Source organism: Patiria miniata, unplaced genomic scaffold (genome assembly GCF_015706575.1).
Source record: "Patiria miniata isolate m_02_andy unplaced genomic scaffold, ASM1570657v1 HiC_scaffold_22, whole genome shotgun sequence".
In the NCBI taxonomy this organism is placed as follows: domain Eukaryota; kingdom Metazoa; phylum Echinodermata; class Asteroidea; order Valvatida; family Asterinidae; genus Patiria; species Patiria miniata.
The window spans coordinates 1,808,850-1,829,662 of NW_024037061.1; the positions used below are offsets into that span (position 1 = coordinate 1,808,850).

At 41.7% G+C, this 20,813-nt stretch overlaps 1 protein-coding gene across 1 annotated transcript; it reads right to left on the minus strand.

Moving 5' to 3' along the window:
- Positions 1-221: 221 nt before the first annotated feature.
- On the minus strand, positions 222-19,489 carry LOC119730729 (dnaJ homolog subfamily C member 8-like). Its single transcript, XM_038203748.1, has 8 exons — positions 19,389-19,489; positions 8,559-8,660; positions 7,179-7,235; positions 5,870-5,936; positions 4,038-4,132; positions 2,389-2,460; positions 1,404-1,571; positions 222-686 (listed from the first exon to the last, which is right to left on the minus strand). Exons 1-8 carry the CDS (start codon positions 19,461-19,463, stop codon positions 564-566), a joined length of 759 nt encoding a protein of 252 aa, XP_038059676.1. The 5' UTR covers positions 19,464-19,489; the 3' UTR covers positions 222-563.
- Between the last annotated feature and the right edge of the window lie 1,324 nt (positions 19,490-20,813).

The window sequence follows — 20,813 nt, forward strand, 5'->3', positions numbered from 1 at the left end:
TGGGAACTTTGGCAGCACTACCCAGAAATTTCTGAGCCTACCTCATGTGCGCTGTTTTCAATCTGTTTGGAGTCAGGTTGGCGTAGCGGTGCTTTCCTCGCCTTCCACCGCTGTGACCCGGGTTCGAATCCCGCTTGGGCCAACATCTGGATTAGGTTTTCAGTCCCTACTTGATTTTGTGGGTTTTCCTCAGAATATTCTTCTAGGCTTTTCCTCCCACATCTAAAAGTAAAACTGTAATTTCTTCACATTGTCTTCTCTTGGACTCAGGGGAGATCAGTGGATTCCACTGAATGGGCTACAATAAGAAATACATGAATCCAATGTACGCAAGTGAGGTATGCTCAGAGTTGTCTGGTTAGCGCTGCCGGTGTTCTCAAGACTTGATTTGGTTCATCTGGTTGATGAAGACCTTTACTGCCACGACGGCTTTACGGCACTTGCAAGAGACCGGATGAATTGGGGAAATACAAATCCCAAACCCAATCTTTGACCAAGGTAAAAGTAGGGTTGACTTTGCGCAGTAAAGGGTGTAACTATTTACATCTTTGAGTGGCCGTTCATCATCTTTGTTCCAGCTTGGGCTTGGGAGGTTTGAAGGCCATCCTGTTCTTGGTCTTGGCTTTCTTCTTCTTGCCTCCCTTGTTGAAGTCTCGCCAGCTATCCACGCGGTCATCCCGACTTTTCTGCAACAATATTTTAATATTTTGTTATACGACAGATGTTTCACCTGATCAGTGTAGTAGTCTAAGTACCTGTGACAGATTACCAGAGACCACAAGTCCTGCGTCGGAAGTTAAATCACATCTCAATTCACAAGCGACAGCAGATGAACAAGAACAGAGGGTTTTTTTTAACAGTGTGTTCGAGTATAGCTTGTGAGTTGCTTTGAGACGGGATGACTTGTGATGCACTTATGATGGACTTCTGATTGACTTGTGACTGACTTGAGATTGGCTTGTGATTGACATGTGATTGCCTTGTGATTGACATGTGATTTACATGTGATTGACATGTGATTACTTTTGATTGACTTGTTGTTGACTTGTGACGGCCTTGTGATTGACATGTGATAACTTTAGATTGACTTGTGATTGACATGTGATAACTTTAGATTGACTTGTGATTGACATGTGATAACTTTAGATTGACTTGTGATTGACATGTGATAACTTTAGATTGACTTGTGATTGACGTGATAACTTTAGATTGACTTGTGATTGACATGTGATAACTTGTCAATCAAACAGTGACCCATTACATTACAATGTTATGTCCGGTAACCACTGAAATGTATACAAAACACAGGCAGGCGGGTTTATTGCCAAATCCGGAATAGTCAATTCTTCAAATCTTCAAACCAGCCAGGCCCCACTTGCCCCGCCCACCCCCACAGATCTTACCTCCCATTCCTTCTCCCACTCCTTCTGTTTCTTGGCTTTCTCCTCGGCAGCGATCTCTTCTTCCCGTTCCCGTTTCCGCAGCACCGCGTCCCGCTCGGCCAGCTCTCGCCTCCTGATCTCGTAGTCGGCAAACAGCTTCACCGTTGTCTTGTACAACGTCTCTTTGAACTGCGGGATTAGAAGACGAGAACGGACTCAAATTTTCACTTCTGGTCTATGCACAGATTATCAATAAACATCAGACATGCAACTTGGGAGAAACAAAAACGAGGAAACTCCAATCTCTACAAGACTCTGTACAGTATTTTGCGAATTTTAAATGGAGTAAGTGTGAAGTGAAAAGTTGCATGCCTGAAACATGTATGGTGAAATCAGAAAGCTCTCCCAGAAGAAGATCTTAACTCTAACCTTCCCAAATCCTCCAAAATCCTCTTGGAAGATTTTGCAGGATTGAGGCTGTATGGCAAAAATGTGTGGCTGATTTTAGAGGATGCACTATGTCAAGGTTTTGGGGGGGACATGGTGTTGTTTATGCTGAGCTGTGTATAAATTGAGGCCTGAATTATACTTGGAATCCTCCACACTGCTCCAGGATGTCACTGGCTCTGCCTCAACATATTAACAGTGATTGCTGGAGGATTTTGCAGGATTGAGGCAGTGGTCACCCCTCCAAGACAGTGATTAATAATGGAGCAGTTTGCAGGATTAAAGCTGAATGCATTTTTTACAAGGAGGCAGTTGAAGGATTTTGCAGGATTGAGGTTGCATCCTAGCAAATCCTAGCTTCCCGGGGTCCGCTGGCTGATTCGAGTCTCATATAGCAACGAGTACCGCAACTAAACTATTCATAAGATGGAATTTGCGTTGGGGTGATAGAATTCAATATTGGGTTCGGCCCTTCACTGAGGTATTTTATAACCACTGTATACTCGGTGTTGTCCCGAATAATTGTTGAGGGCCTATTTTGGAGAGAAAGTTCTCTTGCCTTTTCTGGATCGTCTTCCTCGATCTCTGTCGACTTATCTTCCTTCTTCTGCTTCTTTCGTTTCTCTTCCAGCTGAAATAAAACAGTAGAACCAAAAAATTAAGCACCGAACTGACAAATTCCAAGATAAGATCTAGAAGTGGTGGGCAGCCATGTTAAGCAGCTGTCACACAGTAGCGAATAGAGCTAACTTATGACTAGCGTACTGACTTTTTTCCTTGAAATTTGGAGTCAAGATACACTCAAATTCTCGGCCAAAATCTGGTGGTTTTTGGCGAACTCCTGATGTATAGGACGAATGCCCAATGAATGAGGAATGAATGCCGAGCGTATAATAGTAACAAATGACAGTGCATGCGTAGCGTTCATCCAATGAATGCTGAACGTACGCAACGAATGGCCAACGTATGCCTAGCGTGCTGCGGCCGGTCACGTGACGTGTCTCCACTGACTCATAAATACGCTCTCCAAGTCCCCGTCGTCACACTTCAGACAGTCAATATCTCCAGACCAGTTCCTCTAGAGTTCCAGTTCCAGCATGCCTCGCAAGAATCCTGATGGCAAAAACAGCTGACGAAGAAGCAACCTACACCCAACGTGCGAAACTTTCACACAGCAAATGCACAACGTATACATAGCGTATTGATCACTATGTTGTCGCCCGCTCAAAATTTTGAACATGTTCACAATTTTTCGTAGACCCTGGCACACCTATGCGAACCCCTACGAACCGCTAACGAATACAACTTATGCCAAACGTGTCACGAACGAATGACAACTTACAAGAACATACAACCAAATTTCCAAAAACATCTGGCACACTTTGTGACACAGTGTGACAGGGCCTTTAGTCGGGCAGAAATACACGGAAAAGTAAGGTAGCACTTATAAAATGACTAACATAACAAGAATTTGTTTATTTCATATTTCAACTGGGTAGCCCATTCAGTGGAATCCACTGGTCTCCCATGGGGCCCAGTAAAGAGACGACAATGTGAAGAAATTACAGTTTTAGAGAAGAAAAGCAATGGGTCACTTTTTTTTTATTTCTCAACATTCAAGCTATCTAAAGCCCCGGTTCATACTTCATGCAAAATGCGAAGCGAATTTGACCTCATGAAAACATTTGCTGCGAAAATTGTCCGAATTGAATTGTGTTCAACTTTAACGAATTTGCAGCGCAAATGCTACCCATGATGTCACATGTTGTGTCTGATTTCGCTTTCACTCCGACTATGAACCGGGCTTAACCCTAACTTCTGAGGTACATGTAAGATGCAACCTCAATCCTGCGAAATCCTCCAACTGCCTCCATGTACAAGTGGCATACAGCTTCAATCCTGCAAAAACCTCCGTTATTTCCTGAATTTGGTCCTTGGAGGGGTGACCACTGCCTCAATCCTGCAAAATCATCTGACCACTGCCTCAATCCTGCAAAATCCTCCAGCAATCACTGTCAATATGTTGAGGCAGAGCCAGTGACATCCTGGAGCAGTGCGAAGGATTTCAAGTATAATCTAGACCTAAATTTATGCATGGCTGAGCATAAACATCACACATTTTTACCATATAGCCTCAATCCAGCAAAATCCTCCAATTTATCAAAGAGGATTTTGGAGGATTTGGGGAAGGTTAAGGTTAATGCTTACGAGAAATTCATTCTTCTCCTTGGCTTCTTCAATGATGGCCAGCATGCTTTTCCTCTTCTCTTCGTCTTCAATGGTCTTCATGGCATTGGTCAAAACTGCAAGACAAAATGAACGTCGGTAACATTTCTGACAAAACTTGTGAGGGGCTCACTATGAAAAAGACTTCTGGGCCAAGTTCAGTGACTCAAGTGCCAGTATAGGACGGTGTTCACATGCACTGGCTATTTTTGTGCACAGAAACGACTGGCGGGTTAAGACGTCAAGATTGCCTGGACTCGCCTCCGGGTGACGTCTAAACACGCTAATCCTTTATGTCATTGTACACACACACACACACACGCACGTGTGTAAATGCCGGCAATCGAGGACGCCCCATTGTCCCTAATCCTCTTTCTTTTGTTTGTACTCTAACTTTTTAGCGACAGCTCTCATTGGTTTTGTACACGATTTGAGATCGTGGACGTTCGGTCAATCGTGGACGTATTGTTTGCGCCCCAATTCTTTTGTCCTACGTCCACGATTGCCGGTGTTTACATACTTTCACAAACACACACAGTCGTGTTTTACTATACTCTCGAGGACAATGCTTTGTCTTTTCCTTTGTCCCTGTAATAGAACACTCTCCCATAGACTAAGCACACAAACGCACGACCGAGGACCGATTTTAACAAAAGATGAACTCTCGAGGACAACAAAGAATCTGCTGTTCACCCTTTGTCTGTCTGTTCTTGGGGTGTATATAGTTCACGTACACAAAGTCCATGTAATCTGTGGAGGCGGACCGTGTGCTGACCGTTGTGTGGGCCTTTACGCACGGCCTATTGTTGTACAATTTACGCTCCAGTGCACACCCCGGAGTTTTGAAACAAAGGCGGTTTCGGCAAGAAATATCGTACAAATACTGTTGAAATCACTCTTGCGAATCAGTATTTGTGGCGTTTGGCTGTGTATCAGAAGTGGGTTGAAAAATGTTGCCTTTCGCACAAATTGAAAGGAAAGAATGTTGCAACCTGACACTACTTCAGCGGTTGTGTACAAAGTCTATGGAGAGTCAAGAACATTTTCTAAGTATTTCCTAACAAAATTGGAAATCAAATTAGGTTTTGCCCTTCACCGACGTTTTTTAAACACTGTATACTCAGTGTGTTACCTCCCGAGTGAAAGTTGGAAAAATTACTCGGGTGGGACTCGAACCCACGACCTCCTGCTTTCTAGTGCAGATGTCTTGCCACTCGACCACCGAGCTAACGGGATCGGTTGGCACACCGAGAGGTAACACACTGAGTATAGAGTGTTTAAAAAAAACGTCGGTGAAGGGTAAAACCTAATTTGATTTATATCACCCCGACGCAAAACTCCATCTTATAAAATTGGAAATGTTTCTCAATCCCAGATTCATGGCTTATCATCATTTCCGAGGTACGTGTACATGCATTTACTGATAAGATTTTCTAAGTATTTCGTAACAAAATTGGAAATGTTTCTCAGTCCCATCAGATTCATGGCTTATCATCATTTCTGCAACGACTGACCTTCATTGAGATGATATGAAGAAAAAAGCAGCGTCAGGGTGCAACACTCTTTCCAATTGAAATTTTCGGCAAAAATCCCGGCGCGAAGTGGTTAAAAGCCTCAACATCCCCCCCCCCCCCAAAAAAAAATCTTTTCTGAAAAAATTGGGACTTCAACACCCAGTCAACCCCTCTCGAATATCCACATGAATTGCGTCCTGCACACCGAGCTCTCACAAGCCACAAAGCGCGATGAACTGTGCACGCACGGACCCTTAGGAGTAACAGCTCAAGATGGAAGGCGTTCCCCACGGTACTCACCTTCAAAAGCTTTCTGCGCCCGCTCCTTGTCGTCAACATTTTTGTCGGGATGCACAAGAAAGGATAACTGAAAAAAGAACAAATATTACATTCAAAGTTACACTACAGTATGTCACCAAAAAAAAGGGTTCGTCTGACTGTTTTTAAATCAACTACAAAACCATGAGGTCAATTTTGAAATTGTTTGGTTGTGCAGTTACTCCTAAGCCTTGGCCTCAACCCCTACGAGTTGCATATAATTTCAGTCACGCATCACTGCAAAATGGTCAAATTGATCACAACAACATTTTTGGACACTGTGACCAAGTTCCATGCCTTAATCCATTTCAGTGTAGCCTTGGTCAATGCTCTCGTCCTTATTCGTCCCGTACGCGGTCAATCGTCGGCATATATCCTCACGCGCTATGCACATGCATGTAAAAATACAGCGCGAACAGCGACCTCACGCGGGCACTATTTTTATGCAAATCAGTTGGAGACGATGTCGAGCCTTGGTTCAATCGTCCATGTGAGGTTTTGGGGGTGGTGCTCATTATGTTAATAGCCTTAGCTGACCTTAAATGTCGTTTTCTTATTGGTCGATCGTTGCGTGGAAACTTGCATAGTGAAACGTGGCACCGTACATAATCCATACACGTACACATTGTGTGTCTCTGCACACGGCACCAATGCACAAAAACTGTGGTTCCTGTCACGTCCGCAAAAGCCGGAATAGCTGCAAATAAATTGATGACGTCCGGATTTACCAAGGTGTGATTGGACACTCCACATATTAGCCCCGCCTACATTATCTGTAATTCGCATACGAGGTCGTGCGCTGGAAATCTAGCGCAAATTTAAGAAAAACATAAGCTTTGGCCGACGATTGAACCAAGGCTCGACATCGTCTCCAACTGATTTGCATAAAAATAGTGGCCGCATGAGGTCGCTGTTCGCGCTGTATTTTTACATGCATGTGCATAGCGCGTGAGGATATATGCCGACGATTGACCGCGTATGGGACGAATAACGACGAGAGCATTGACCAAGACTAATTTCAGTGCTGTGTTATGTAAGCTGTGTTGAATAAAATCCTGCATGTTGAGAGGAAAAAAGCTGATGTGGTTTGGGATTGGAATCATTTGCCCTTGAGCATTAAACTGAGGTCTTGCCATGATGACTGATAGCCAGGCATATGATTCCGATCCCAACAGCAGCCCTTTTTATAACATGAAGGATTTTACACAAAATTAAATGCTACATGTAAGTCACATCCTTAGTCACCAGTATTTTTCACATCTGCAAACAAAATTTGCAGAAATTAACTTACCCGTCTGTACTTTTTCCGGATTTCATCAGGGGTCATTTCTGGTGGCACTTGTATGACCTGTTGCAAAAAGAGAATAATATAATATGAACTGTACTGCAGAACTTGGGCGTAAAGCGACGAAATGGAATGAAATTTGGCACACACACTCAGCAATTTTCTGAACAACTTGATTTTCATGTACAGGGTCAGTAAAAAAACGAAACCATGTCGGGACCATTGTTTTAGTGACATTCTGCATGCAGCACTTTCAAAATCTAGGATATGAAAGCCTATTCATAAGCCTCCTTTAAGTACGAGAATTATTCAAATCACTTATGTACCCATGTACTTTTCAAGTTACGGAATTTTAAACACAACCGCTGTTTTAAGGTTCCGTCCACAGATCACAAAAAAGTTCTGTGTTCTTTCAGCAAAATGAAAACAAATCACATAATGTGTGTGAATTGTTTTCGTTTTGCTGAAAGAACATGCACCTTTTTTTGTGATCTGTAGCTCCTGTGTGTTGTGTAATGCACGTTCAAGAACCCAGTAACACTTATCGCTATGAGAAGGGGTTTGCCCCGGTGTTATGCGCCGCAGCACCTTGTAAACCCTTATAAGGTGCTACATAATGGGTCTCATATTTCTCATCAACTTCATAATTTCCAGCCCCTTGAGTACCTAATTGTTGGTAGATACGTGTGCTATATAAGACTCCGGTATTATTATTATTAAAATTTAACATCATATAGTAAACTCAAGACCCAAGCTGTTGGACTCTGGGCCGCATTTTGGCGCTGTGACCATAAACATGTTTCTGGTTTGGGACCGTTTTGGCACTTCGGTTACACTGAAATGACGTCATTGTTCCGACCAAAGTTGAACTGAGACTTGCGATCGGTTTGCTTGCGTTCCAAGATGGCGAAAAGGTAAACACAAGTTTGAGCAGACGACGTTACCTTGTTATCACACAAAAGGGCTTTAACCAGTTCGTGCCATGATTATTTTGACAAGAAGGGAACGAGGCGCGGGATTACTTTTTAATCGACCTCAAACCAGGCGGGTTGAAGCCATCACCCTTGGGCAGCACACTCATATTTCCGGCCTCGCTCGCTGCGAGCGGGTCACTGACAGATATATCCGGCCTCGCTCCCCGCGTTTTTATCCTTCATCCGTTCCGAATACTGCAAAAACTTCGCATGTATACACGTCATCCAGCGCGAAATTGGTTAAACATGTTCCTGGTCCAGGGCCGCCAAAACGCGGCCCCGATTACGGTGGTATGCAAACCCCATGTATAACATTTTCAGTTTGCAGTACTCACTCCAACAGAATCCAACAAAACCCTGGTCTTTGAGTTTAACTGGATGAGGATTGTGAGGGTTAAGAGATTCGATTTACCTCAAACGGGTTGAGATTGAAGTACGTACTGCCCGGACGGAGAAGTCTGTCAATTTGTTGCTTTGGTGTCAGTACTGAATCCCTCTTCTCAATCGCCTTCACCTGTTGGTGAAAAAAAATACTGTAAGTTAAAGGGAAAATACAACATTTGCAAACATCAAAAAATAAAACTACCAAATCATTTTGAAATACCTTGCTGGACTGTTAGTGAATGACAGTGTAAAGCATCCTGTAAAATCATGGCACCTGGTATACTGTCATTTTCAAGAAAAGTGGTATTTTTGTATCAATTTCCAACGCTGATCGGCCGATCAGCGTTGGAAAAAACTGGCTTTTTTTTCAAATACTGGCCCCAATCGACCATCGCACTTGTTTGCAATCGATTACAAACCTATGAATGGGTACGAGCCAGCTAGACTGGTTCCCTGACCTTACAATTCCCCAATGTATGTAACCTGCTCTGTTTCTTCTTATATGGAGTCAGGGAACCAGACTACAGGAAAATGATTGTTTTTCTTGGTTTTTATAGCATTTTCGAACCCAAAACCTCAAAAAAGTCAGTGTAACTATATTTGCTATATATTTCCAACCCCCCAATTCCATCCATTTCTGAAAATTACAGCAAAAGCAAATGATGTATATTCCTTTAAACTTGTGGCACGCTGGCAGTATTTATACAGTCAGTTAGTAAACACACTTTTCAGTGTACCTAACCAAAATCAACGATGACCTCATTTGACCCCTAGATGACCTTTGACCTCAAATGTTTCAAGTCATCTTAAGTCCCTCTACCCAAAGATTATTGTCCCCAGGTTTGGTTGGGAGTTAAGTCTGACTTTTCATATGACAGCACTTTTCAGTTTACCTAACCAAAAACAATGATCTCATTCGACCCCTAAATGACCTTTGACCTCAAATGTTTCAAGTCATTTTAAACCTTCCTACCCAAGATTATTGTCACCGAGTTTGGTTGAGATTGAAGTCTGACTTTTCATATGACAGCACTAAGCAGTTAATCTAAGCAAAGAGGAACACACTAAAAGACCGACACACAGAATGAATTCAATATTGCAAGATGCCCCTATATTTTATTTTCTTTCTGGTAATGAAACCAAGGATTCCTCAAAAGCGCACTGGGCACTGTAGCCCGAAAGCTTGAAAAAAAACTGTAGAGGGAAGACAATGAGAAGAAGTTACAGTTTTAGAGGTGGGAGGAAAAGCCCAGAAGAATATTCTGGAGAAAACCCACGGAATCAGTAGGGACTGAAAACCCAATCCACGTATTGGCAAAGGCAGGATTCGAACCCGGGTCACAGCGGTGGAAGGCAAGGAAAGTACCGCTACGCCAACCTGACTCCCCTTCTTGGCTTAAAAGGCAGGGGGGGGGGGGGGATAAAAATGATAATTTGGCAAGAATACTGATAATTCAGCAGCAAGAGTCCCGGCTGTTGTTGGAAATAAATACATTTTATACACTTATCTGATCGTACGCAATGAAGTCAACAGCTGGCTTGCAGTGGTTTAACAAATATAGTATTTGAGAACAGTGCTCGTCCTCAGCGATAGTTTAGGTCCTAACCATCATAAGTACTGATAATACAAACTTCCTCTCTTTAATATTGAAAATGACAGCATACCAGGGTCAACAATCTTACAGAATGTTTTTCATGTGTATTATTTACTTAAATCAAGTTTCACTTTCGAGTGTTTGGAGAAGATCGAAAAGGGAAGGAAAAGGGAATTCCCAGTTTAAACCCAACACAGGATAGCAGCTGGACAGTCGTTCTTTTAGTCAGATCTCTGAACAGCGCAAGACAAGCACACCCCTTATTGGCCAAAAATATATTGTACAACGGACAACCATACATGTACACTTGTGTGGTTTTCAGTTTGCTGCAGTGCACGTACTGAGACATCTTTGTGACTACCGGACCTTTTAGCCTGTGTGATATTTTTTATCTTCCTCTGATTTAACAGTCCTAAGAAACAATGTACATGTACATGCTTTCATGTATGCTTATTCTTTTTGTTGCATTTGTGGAGGGAGAAATTGGAGGCAAGTACTTCACTAAGCACCCACAGGATACGCTGGCCATAGTCGGAGACAATGTGATGTTGAGTTGTACACTTGATGTTGAGGTACCGGTATGTACTAATCAAAGAGATCAAGGCCACAGGATTTACTGGATAAAAATAGAACATATTGGTAGGGGCATTGAAGCTCGTACTACGCTTTCTAATTGTGATGTTGCACATGGAGAACAATTTGCAGTCTCTTCAAGTGACTACGAGTGGTTTCTGCACATACAAAATGTTGGGATAAATGATGGCGGGCAGTTCCAGTGCTCAATCCGTTCCTATGACCAAGAAGAGCGCCACAATTCTGAAAATGCCACACTTACTGTTGTTTCACCAATAAAGACGGCTGTCCAACCACCTCAACTAAGTACAACTGTCAGTGAATCTGCATCCTTTCACTGCCGCGTTTATCAACAGTACAAGGGCAGGGTAACATACCGGTACGCATGGTATATTAATGGATCTCTGACCACGAGTTATCAACGGTCGGACAGTGGACAGAATCTCACAATTTCACAGCTGACAAGCGAGTTCAATAACACGTCTGTCGCATGCAGTGTGTTCAGTGAAGATGTGGAAGTAACGAGGCAAAAAGAGGAAGCCTTGTTACTTGTGTACCTGGTCAGCATGTCAGTAGCGGAAGAGTTTACTCCTTCTCAGATGCAGCCAGGTTGTGACTGCTCTCCGACTGTCCTCACCGAAACTTGGAGCTTACTACAGATAACCCTTACCATATCGGGATGGTCTTTCAGCATCTTGCTGGTCTTTATCGCAGTCCTCTTCTACTTCTGCGTTTTCAAAGAGCAGTATCAACTGATTCCACGCCCAAGCCGAAAGCACCGTACAACGGGAGACGAGACTACAAGTTCCACTGACCCCAGGGTAAGAGATACAAACATGAATCTTCTGCCGATGGAGAGCAGATGCTCCTCAAGGCGTGAACCCAGTGCGACCGGAGATGAGGCTCTAGGTTCCACTGGTGACCCAGACACACATTCGTACTTGGATCTGTCGATAGTGGAGTGTGAACCCAGTGCGACCGGAGAAAAGTCTGTAGGTTCCACTGGTGACCAAGACACACATTCGTACTTGGATCTGTCGATAGTGGAGTGTGAACCAAGAGCGACCGGAGATGAGTCTGTAGGTTCCACTGGTGACCCAGACACACATTCGTACTTTGATTTGTCGATGGTGGAGTGTAGATGCTCAAGGCCTGAACCCAGTGCGACCAGTGATGAGGCTCTAGGTTCCACTGGTGACCCAGACACGCATTCATACTTTGATTTGTCGATGGTGGAGTGTAGATGCTCCTCAAGGCGTGAACCCAGTGCGACCAGTGATGAGGCTCTAGGTTCCACTGGTGACCCAGACACGCATTCATACTTTGATTTGTCGATGGTGGAGTGTAGATGCTCCTCAAGGTGTGAACCCAGTGCGACCGGAGACGAGGCTGTACGTGCTGGTTCAACTGCCGACCAGGTAGCACATACCTACATGGATGCGTCGATGGAGCGTGGACGGTCCCAAAGGTCCAAACACCTTGCAATCAGAGAAGAGGCTACAGGATCCACTGACGACCGGGTAGCACATACATACATGGATAGTGGGCGATCCCCAAGGTGTGAACCCCGTGTGACTGGAGACAAGACTACACACAAGCAACAAGCATACTTAAATCTCAAGCCAAAGCCAAAGCCAAAGCCAAAGAGTAGACTCTCCTCAAGCCGTCAAGGTGCGAAAACGGGTCGGGTCGGCACTCAGCAGGGGCAAGGTAAGAAAGCTGCGTCCGTAGCAGCAGCTAAACCAGCAGTTCCGTACAAGAAACCAAAGGTCAAACTACCGGTTGAGCCATGTGTAGATGAGCACTTGTATGATGATCCAGCAACTTGCTTGACATAAACAAAATATTATAAAGAAGGGTGTAGACCAATCAGAGCATGCTAACTGCACCACAAAGGCCCCCTTCAATGGCGAAAGCATTGTGCAGATAATCATGGGGCAGTTGTTTTGTACAATACATGTAGCTGTTGCAAGCTGTTGCATTTAGCAGAGTCCTGGGGCCAATTTCACGGCGCGGCTAAGCACAAAAATTTGCTTGGCACAAAAAAGTATGGCTTATAAAAGCAGGTTACCAGTCAAAACGAGATGTACATGTACAGTATGTATATTGCTCACGATTAGTATTCAGCTGTTGTTTGCTGCCTTAGCACGAGAATCACATAGAGTTTTGGCTGATAACTTGTTTTAGTAAAGCCAGATTTTTTTTGTGCTAAGCAATTTTTTGTGCTTAGCAGCCCCGTGAAATTGGGCCCTGATCTGATGCATTCCACCCCTGCATTCCATTGCATTTGTCAGGGTAGGTACATGTACTTGGTACCACCAAGGCTGGCCTGGTTTTTATTGGTTTTTATGGTAATGCAAATTTCCATATTCATGAGCAAAACTGTGATGTCATTCAAGGCAGAAACTTCAATGTCACATCTGCTTCAGCATAAAAAGTCACCAGAATGCTGGGGTTTGCTGTGGTTACTTACTGTGCTTTCAGTGATACATGTACATTGTTTCAGTACACGAATGTAAGATTATGAGAAAACTTTTTGCCAAATGTTTTCAAGAAGAAAACTTTTGGGTTTACAATTTGACGGGAAAAAAAGCCTAATACGAAAAGTGGGGCAAACAGACCACAGACAAATTGTGATTGTACATAATGCCATGAGTAGTAGTATAATTATACCATTTCTGCTGAGAAATGTAAAATTTTAATAGCTTTGCAATGCATGTAGCCCAGAAATTGTTAGATAATTACAGGTGCTTTTAGTGCCGAAAAACTTACAAAATTGTAATGCTTCATATCATGAGCTAAGTGTAACCATTGTCTGGCTATACTTGTAAAACAGTAGCATACATGTATTACATCAGTGGCGCACCTAAGGGGGGGGCACTCGGGGGCTTGAGCCCCCCCCCCCCCCAAGAGGTTGTCAATTTTTTTTTTTGGGGGGGGGGGTTTAGTCCCACAATTTGGCCTTGGTGATATGAATGTGGCCTATTTTCGAGTAGTATAATAGGGGTGTAAGTGGCGCCACCAACGTCAAAATAGGCCACCCCTCGAAAAAAAAACCCCAATTTTTTTCTGCGGCCAAAAATTTTGGGAAAACTTTTTGAAAAAAATTCAACTTTTAACAAATTTGTAAAAACAAAATTTTGAGCCCCTCCAAACCAAACCAAAATCCTGGGTGCGCCACTGTATTACATACATGTATTGTTATAATGTAGCAGTATGTATTAAATATGTATTGTTTATAATGTACATATCTATTTGCTTTAGTCACAGAACACATAGAAAAATGTAACAAAGTTACATTAAAAAGTAGATTAATTCACCCTTCTGCTAGATTAGAACAGAGGTGTAACGAGTCACTGAATTCTGTGACTCGCGAGTCATTTTTATTAAAAGAAGTGACTGAGTTGAGTCAAGTCGTTAGGTCAAGAAGGTCGAGTCGAGTGGAGTCACAGTGTGCAGTCGAGTCAAGTTGAGTCGAGTCAAATATTTAACTCGAGTCAATTCAGGTCACAAATATTTGAACACTAGATAATAAGAAATAAAGACAAGAGGGAAATTATTTTGTATCAATACAGTTAACAAGAAGTGAAACATGCTATCTGGTTTGGCTTTGGGTCTAGAATTTGTCTTTGCTGCACGTTGACATCAAAACCAAATTGAATTATAAAATGTAAATACTAAACTGTTTCTGGTTCTTAAGAGTGGGCATGTATCAATTTAATTTTTAAATGAGGGCACATTGAGCCAGCGTTTGAATCCAAGAGCTTAACCTAACCATCCCAAATCCTCCAAAATCCTTTTTGCAAATTGGAGGATTTTGCAGGATTGAGGTTAAATGGCAAAAGTGTGTTGCTGATTTCGGAGAACGCACTGTGCCAAGGTCTTGGGCCGGACCTTGTGTTGTTCATGCTCAGCCGTGCATAAATTTAGTCCTTGATTATACTTGAAATCCTCCGCACTGCTCCAGGTCACTGCCTCTGCCTCGGCCTATTGACAGTCATAGCCGGCAGGATTTTGCAGGATTCAGGCAGTGGTGACCTCTCCATGGACCATATTCAAGAAATAATGGAGGAATTTGCAGGATTGAGACTTTATGTTATTTTTCCATGAGGCCAATTGGAGGGTATTGCAGGATTGAGGCTACATCCTAGCAAAAAGGCCTGGGGAGTTAGGGTTAATAACAAATTGCCCAAAGTCAAGGATAAAACCATGAATTAGAAAATGTGTGTAAACTCTGGTTCCAGGATGGTACGGTACAAGGTTCGAGTCTGTGACACGTACGTTTGTACACAACAAGTGGCCGCTGTACCATGCTGTATTTATGTCTTTCTTGGTCATTTAATACTAAATAGGTAAATTTGAATTACAGCATGACTTTGGGATGAAAGACTCCTTTTGATTATTGTATAAACTAAACTTTACTATATTAATAAATTAAACTTATCACAACTTTTGCTTTAGCTTTTTAATACACAGAATGAATACATCATTTAATCTGATTTAGGCCTATAAGATTATTGACCTTTGTTGCTTGGTCAATTGTCTTTTGTTTACTATCATCTCGATAATTAGAAAATATCAGATGACAATTTTAATTGGGTAAAGACCTGTTGACGTTATACTCTGTCAACTACCCAAACGGATTAAATCAAGTAATTGAATAAATTTTATTAAGTGTTACTTAATGTATTTTTTGCAAATTGCAAAGTGACGTGAACATACATTTCGCAGCGTAAGTCATTGCAAATATTTTCCGTAAAGTTTTGCTTGTATTTTTTGGGACTTGAGTCTTATTAGCCTTGAATCGAGTCGAGTCGAGTCTTCTGATGAGGGACTCAAGTTGAGTGGAGTCATTTGCTCGCAGTGACTCGAGTCGAGTCAAGTCATTTACCCACAGTGACTCGAGTTGAGTCGAGTCACAAAAAACTGTGAAGTTGAGTCAGACTTGAGTCGAGTCACTGACTCGAGTCATTACAACTTTGTATTTGAACAGTCACAGACAGTCATCCCCTGTCATGCCTTTTGGTCAGGCTAGTCACCAACAGTCAAATCATATTTCAAGCAAGCACTGTGACTAGTCAAATTCAGTCAACAGACAAAAGCAGGCAAGCGGTAGGCACAGCTGTCTTATCAATCCCCTACAGTCAAAGCATAGCTGTATCAAGTTATAAACAGTCACAGCCAGTCAGTCCTGCTTTATGTAGGCTGGGGGCTCCTACATTGTAACTGTTAAAAACAGTCACTTGATTGATTTTGACTGAACAGACATTTTGGCACAGAATGCATGTTTGCATAGGAGGTTTAATGTAATACTTAGAATGCATGTGTAGTATACATACAGTATGTACAATGTACTATGTAATCCACATGACGATATATTATGCAATTATTTTTTGTACAGAAATTCTGAACTTACAGCGTAAAAAAATGTATGCTTATTAAACTGTGATATTTTGCTTTGAAATGTCATGTAACCAGCTGGAAGTGTAAAATAATGGTACACTTATAAAACGTGTACATGTACATGCATACACTTATTAGTTATTGTTTAAAAAATGGATTCTTATGGTCTCTGTAGCATGCAGCAACATCCTAGCCCCTTAACCAGTTTGCGCCGGATGACATGTATACCCTAGGTTTTGCGGTATTCGGAACGGATGACAGATAAACATGCAGGGAGCGAAACCGAAAATATCTGTCAGCGTCCCGCTCGCAAATATATGAGTGTGCTGCCCAAGGGTGATGGCTTCAAGCCGCCTGGCTTGAGGTCGGGTGAAAAGTAATCCCGCGCCTCTTTCATTCTTGTCAAAGTAATCCCGGAGCGAACTGGTTAAGAAAGCTCAAGTATATTGCGCAAAATCTTGAGCAAATATAGTCAGAAAAAAAATGATCAGGAAAAGAATTCAAGAATTGTTTTTGCAGAAAACATGTGTATCTGAAGTCAAAGAGAATTCAGAGTATAGCCTAGAGTTTTTGTAAGCATGTTATGAGAATAACTACCGAGCATTCTATGCTTACGCGATTTGTACATACATTTGTAAATAACTTTACCCAGCATGCCCAGTGCTGTAAGCACAATAACATGGTATTGGTTTTGAATGTTTACAAAATTGTTCGCAATACATGCACATGTATACATGTACTAATTATGGGATGTTTGAATATTTGTATACAATCACACGATCGTTTTTGTTTGATCTTAGACAACAGCGTTAAATACATGTACATGTATGAATAAAAAGCCAACAAGTTATGAATTCAATAAACAGAATGCTTGTTAGGCCTTAGCCACTGTGTTTAAAAAGGTGATGCAATCATTTTTTTTTCCACAAGACAAGCAGGAAGAGCAGTGTTTTTCTTTCAAATATCACATTCAGGTTCCTGTTTCTTGATGGGCTTGATGGTTTTTCAGCATGGTCGGCTTGTTTGTTCGTAGTTTTGGTGAAGGAATTTCCTCATCAAAATAAACCGAAAGCGAAAGGAAAATAATAAAATTCAAAAATAGGTTCAAAGGGGGTTTGTCAGAAGAACACACATACAGCCCACGCACTCCCACGCCCCCGATTACTTTAATAGCTTAAAGGGAAAATACAACATTTGCAAACATCCAAAAATAAAACTACCAAATCATTTTGAAATACCTTGCTGGACTGTTAGTGAATGACAGTGTAAAGCATCCTGTAAAATCATGGCACCTGGTATACTGTCATTTTCAAGAAAAGTGGTATTTTTGAATCAATTTCCAACGCTGAATCGGCTGACCAGCGTTGGAAAAAACTGGCTTTTTTTTCAAATACTGGCCCCAATTGACCATCACACTTGTTTGCAATCAATTACACACCTATGAACGGGTACAAGCCAGCTAGACTGGTTGTTTCCCTGACCTTACAATTCCCCAATGTATGTAAACTGCTCTGTTTCTTCTTATATGGAGTCAGGGAACCAGACTACAGGAAAATGATTGTTTTTCTTGATTTTTATAGCATTTTCGAACCCAAAACCTCAAAAAAGTCAGTGTAACTATATTTGCTATATATTTCCAACCCCCCAATTCCATCCATTTCTGAAAATTACAGCAAAAGCAAATGATGTATATTCCCTTTAAGCAGACTTCTCTCAATTCTAATGACACTTTTTGGTAATTTTGAACAGTTTCTTGGGGTAGAAATTGCAATTTTTGTGCGCCAGTCTTCAGCTCCTGCAAATATAATCTCAAAATTGTTCCTCCATGGGATTTCAAAATGGCGGACTGGTTTGCGCGTTGTTTATGTATACATGCATGTACATGTATGTGCGGGTGTGTGCAAGATTATGAATGCATTGTACAGTTCAAGACCTCGTGTTGTTGGGCGAGTGGCGCAGCCGGCCATACAAACACGAGGTCATGAACTAATGCATATTCATCTTGCCCAAGCACGCCCGCATAATGCATACATTACAACACGTCTAACATTTTGAAATCCCATGTAGACACATTTTTCGGGACAATATTTGTGGGGGCTGAAGACTGATCGTCATTTCTTGGCCAGATGGATGAAGATTTTTAGATAAACGTGTTTTGGAAAAGGTACTGTATGAGCTCCTCTATGAGTAGCCTAGTCAAAAAATTTGGGACTCTCAATACTGTGTATGAGAGTCCCAAAACTTAAGGTATTGAAAACATGCAATACAAGAAAATAGACTCGCATCTGAAACAACCAGTCCAACAACGCTTCAGTACTGCATCAATGAACTGTCAGCTGACAGTGCCAAAAGAAATATCTAAGATGTTTGGTACTAGGTCACTATTTCAACACATTTCTCCTTAGTAAGGAACCAGACTAATGAAATTGAATGAAGAAGTCAGTCTTGTCAAACAGTTGGACCATGGATGGACATGTAGAAGTCTAGTCTTAAGCATCATTTTGAAATCACTTGACTTCCCTCTCTTGTGCAAGCCACTGCCAAATATTGAAGAAAAGTCTCCTTTAAAAATTGAATTGAGTCTTCAAACTTGGTTGGTGAAATACTGAGGACCTTTTCTTTTACCCAGTTACAGTTTTGGAGGAATTTGCTGGTTAAACTATGCTAAGAGTGAGTAAATTTGGCCTGATCTTCTTTTGCATCGTTTTGATCACTAAAGGTCCCAGTGTGCGAGTAGCCCCAATAGTGTGGCCGCAGTACTGCTGCGTTGTACCTCTGGCCACACACCAGGTTCCCCTAAAAAAATCGCAAATCCTTTTACATTCGGTTGTACTTGTAGGCCTATTCTACATGTATGATGACTTGATGTCCCACTCTCAGCTTGTTTCCTCTGGATTGTTTTTGAATTTTGTTGTCCAATAATAATAATTAATATCCAATTTTTCAATAAATGTTGACATCTTTCTCATGTTTCCATTTTTTCATTAAAAAAATAGGTGTCCTAATGATAAAGATTACCCTACAAATGCATTTATGAACAGGACCCACAACTACACAATCGCCGCCAATGGCACTGCCCCCCCCCCCTTGGAAATGCATCGGCCACATGTTGTTGACAATGCATTGGCAATGCATTGGAAATGTGTGAATTCGTCATGTTGACACTGTCCGACTGTCACAGTTCAACAGCGTCTTTTCGTGGCCCAACATTCTTCTGGTCGCAAAATGTTCAAACAAAAAGTAAAATGTTAGAATAACCCTCCAACTGGTTGTCAGTTTTAACTAACCTCTTGCATAAAGGAGGAAAAATGGGCCTCATTTTCGCTCGTTCCATCCTTCGACGTGCCGCTGTCCGCCGCCATCTTTTCAAGTTTTTAGTCACCAAGACGTTGAGGGCGCACTTCCCGTTAAGCATTAAATTTAAAGATCAAGCAAAAACCGAATTAATGGCTTCATTTTGCTCAGTTAGTCGGAAAAAAGTAAATAACGATCAATCACAAGGGAAAACAAGGGTATTGACTTACTAGTATTAAAAAGAACATCACCCGGTAATAAGTCGAGGGTTTTAGCCTGAAAAAGGGGGAGGGAATTCCCCCTAAAAGGAAATGTACATTTGATTTTGCTGCAATTTTGAGAAATAGGCTAAATGGATTTGGAGGATTAGTATGTTAATTGTTAAACTGACTTGTTTCCCGTTCCGGGCTTGTAGATGCTGGAACCCCCCCCCCCCCCAAAAAAAACTGTTCTTGTAGTTTGGTTCCCTAACCCCACTTAAGATGAAACGGAGCAATTTATAGACTTTGTAAGGTCAGATGATCAGTCTAGCAGGCTTCTAACTCTTCACATGCAGAGTTGTGTAATCCATTGCAAAAAAAATGTGGAATAACTAAATATGCCGGCCGACAATCATTCATTACTAACACATTGTCGTAAAAGTTGGTAACTGAAAATGTCTATGCAAAACCCAGGGGTTTGTGTAGAAAATATCAGACGGTTAGTTATTACTCCCCATCACGTTCAATTAACTTCGGCAGCGACCGCAAGCCCCGCGATTTGAAAGAAAAAGTTAAGAACGGATCAAGGTACCAACTTTTACGACAACGTGCTGGTTATGGGCAATCCGAATGAAAATCAATGTGTATTTTTTCGCGTGTACAACACTACATTGTTACGATCATATTATTTTTATCGTTGGGCTGTTTCTCATGATATTCAATAGGCCTCTGTTACACATTGTGGAAATTAATTGCTCACAATTTCAGTTTAATACATCTTGTATTTCTTGAGTTATAGATCGGAAACTGAGTTGTTATTTTTGTTCAATAGTGCAGCGTCCGCGCCAATAAAAAATAGAGGGCGCGCCACATAAATAGTGGTCTCGATAATTATCCACCACAAAACTTGTTTGGGGGGATTTCCGATCAATAACTCAAGAAATACAAGATGTATTAAACTGAAATTTTGAGCAATTAATTTCCACGATGTGTAACAGAGGCCTATTGAATATCATGAGAAACAGCCCAATGATAAAAATAATATGATCGTAACAATGTAGTGTTGTACACGCGAAAAATACACATTGATTTGCATTCGGATTGCATTTGTCGCGCTTAAAACACTGTATTGTTACGGTCAATATTGCTTCATTGTTTGACGGTTTCTTATGAAATTAAATCTCGTATTGTTTAACATAATGACAAATCACTAGACGA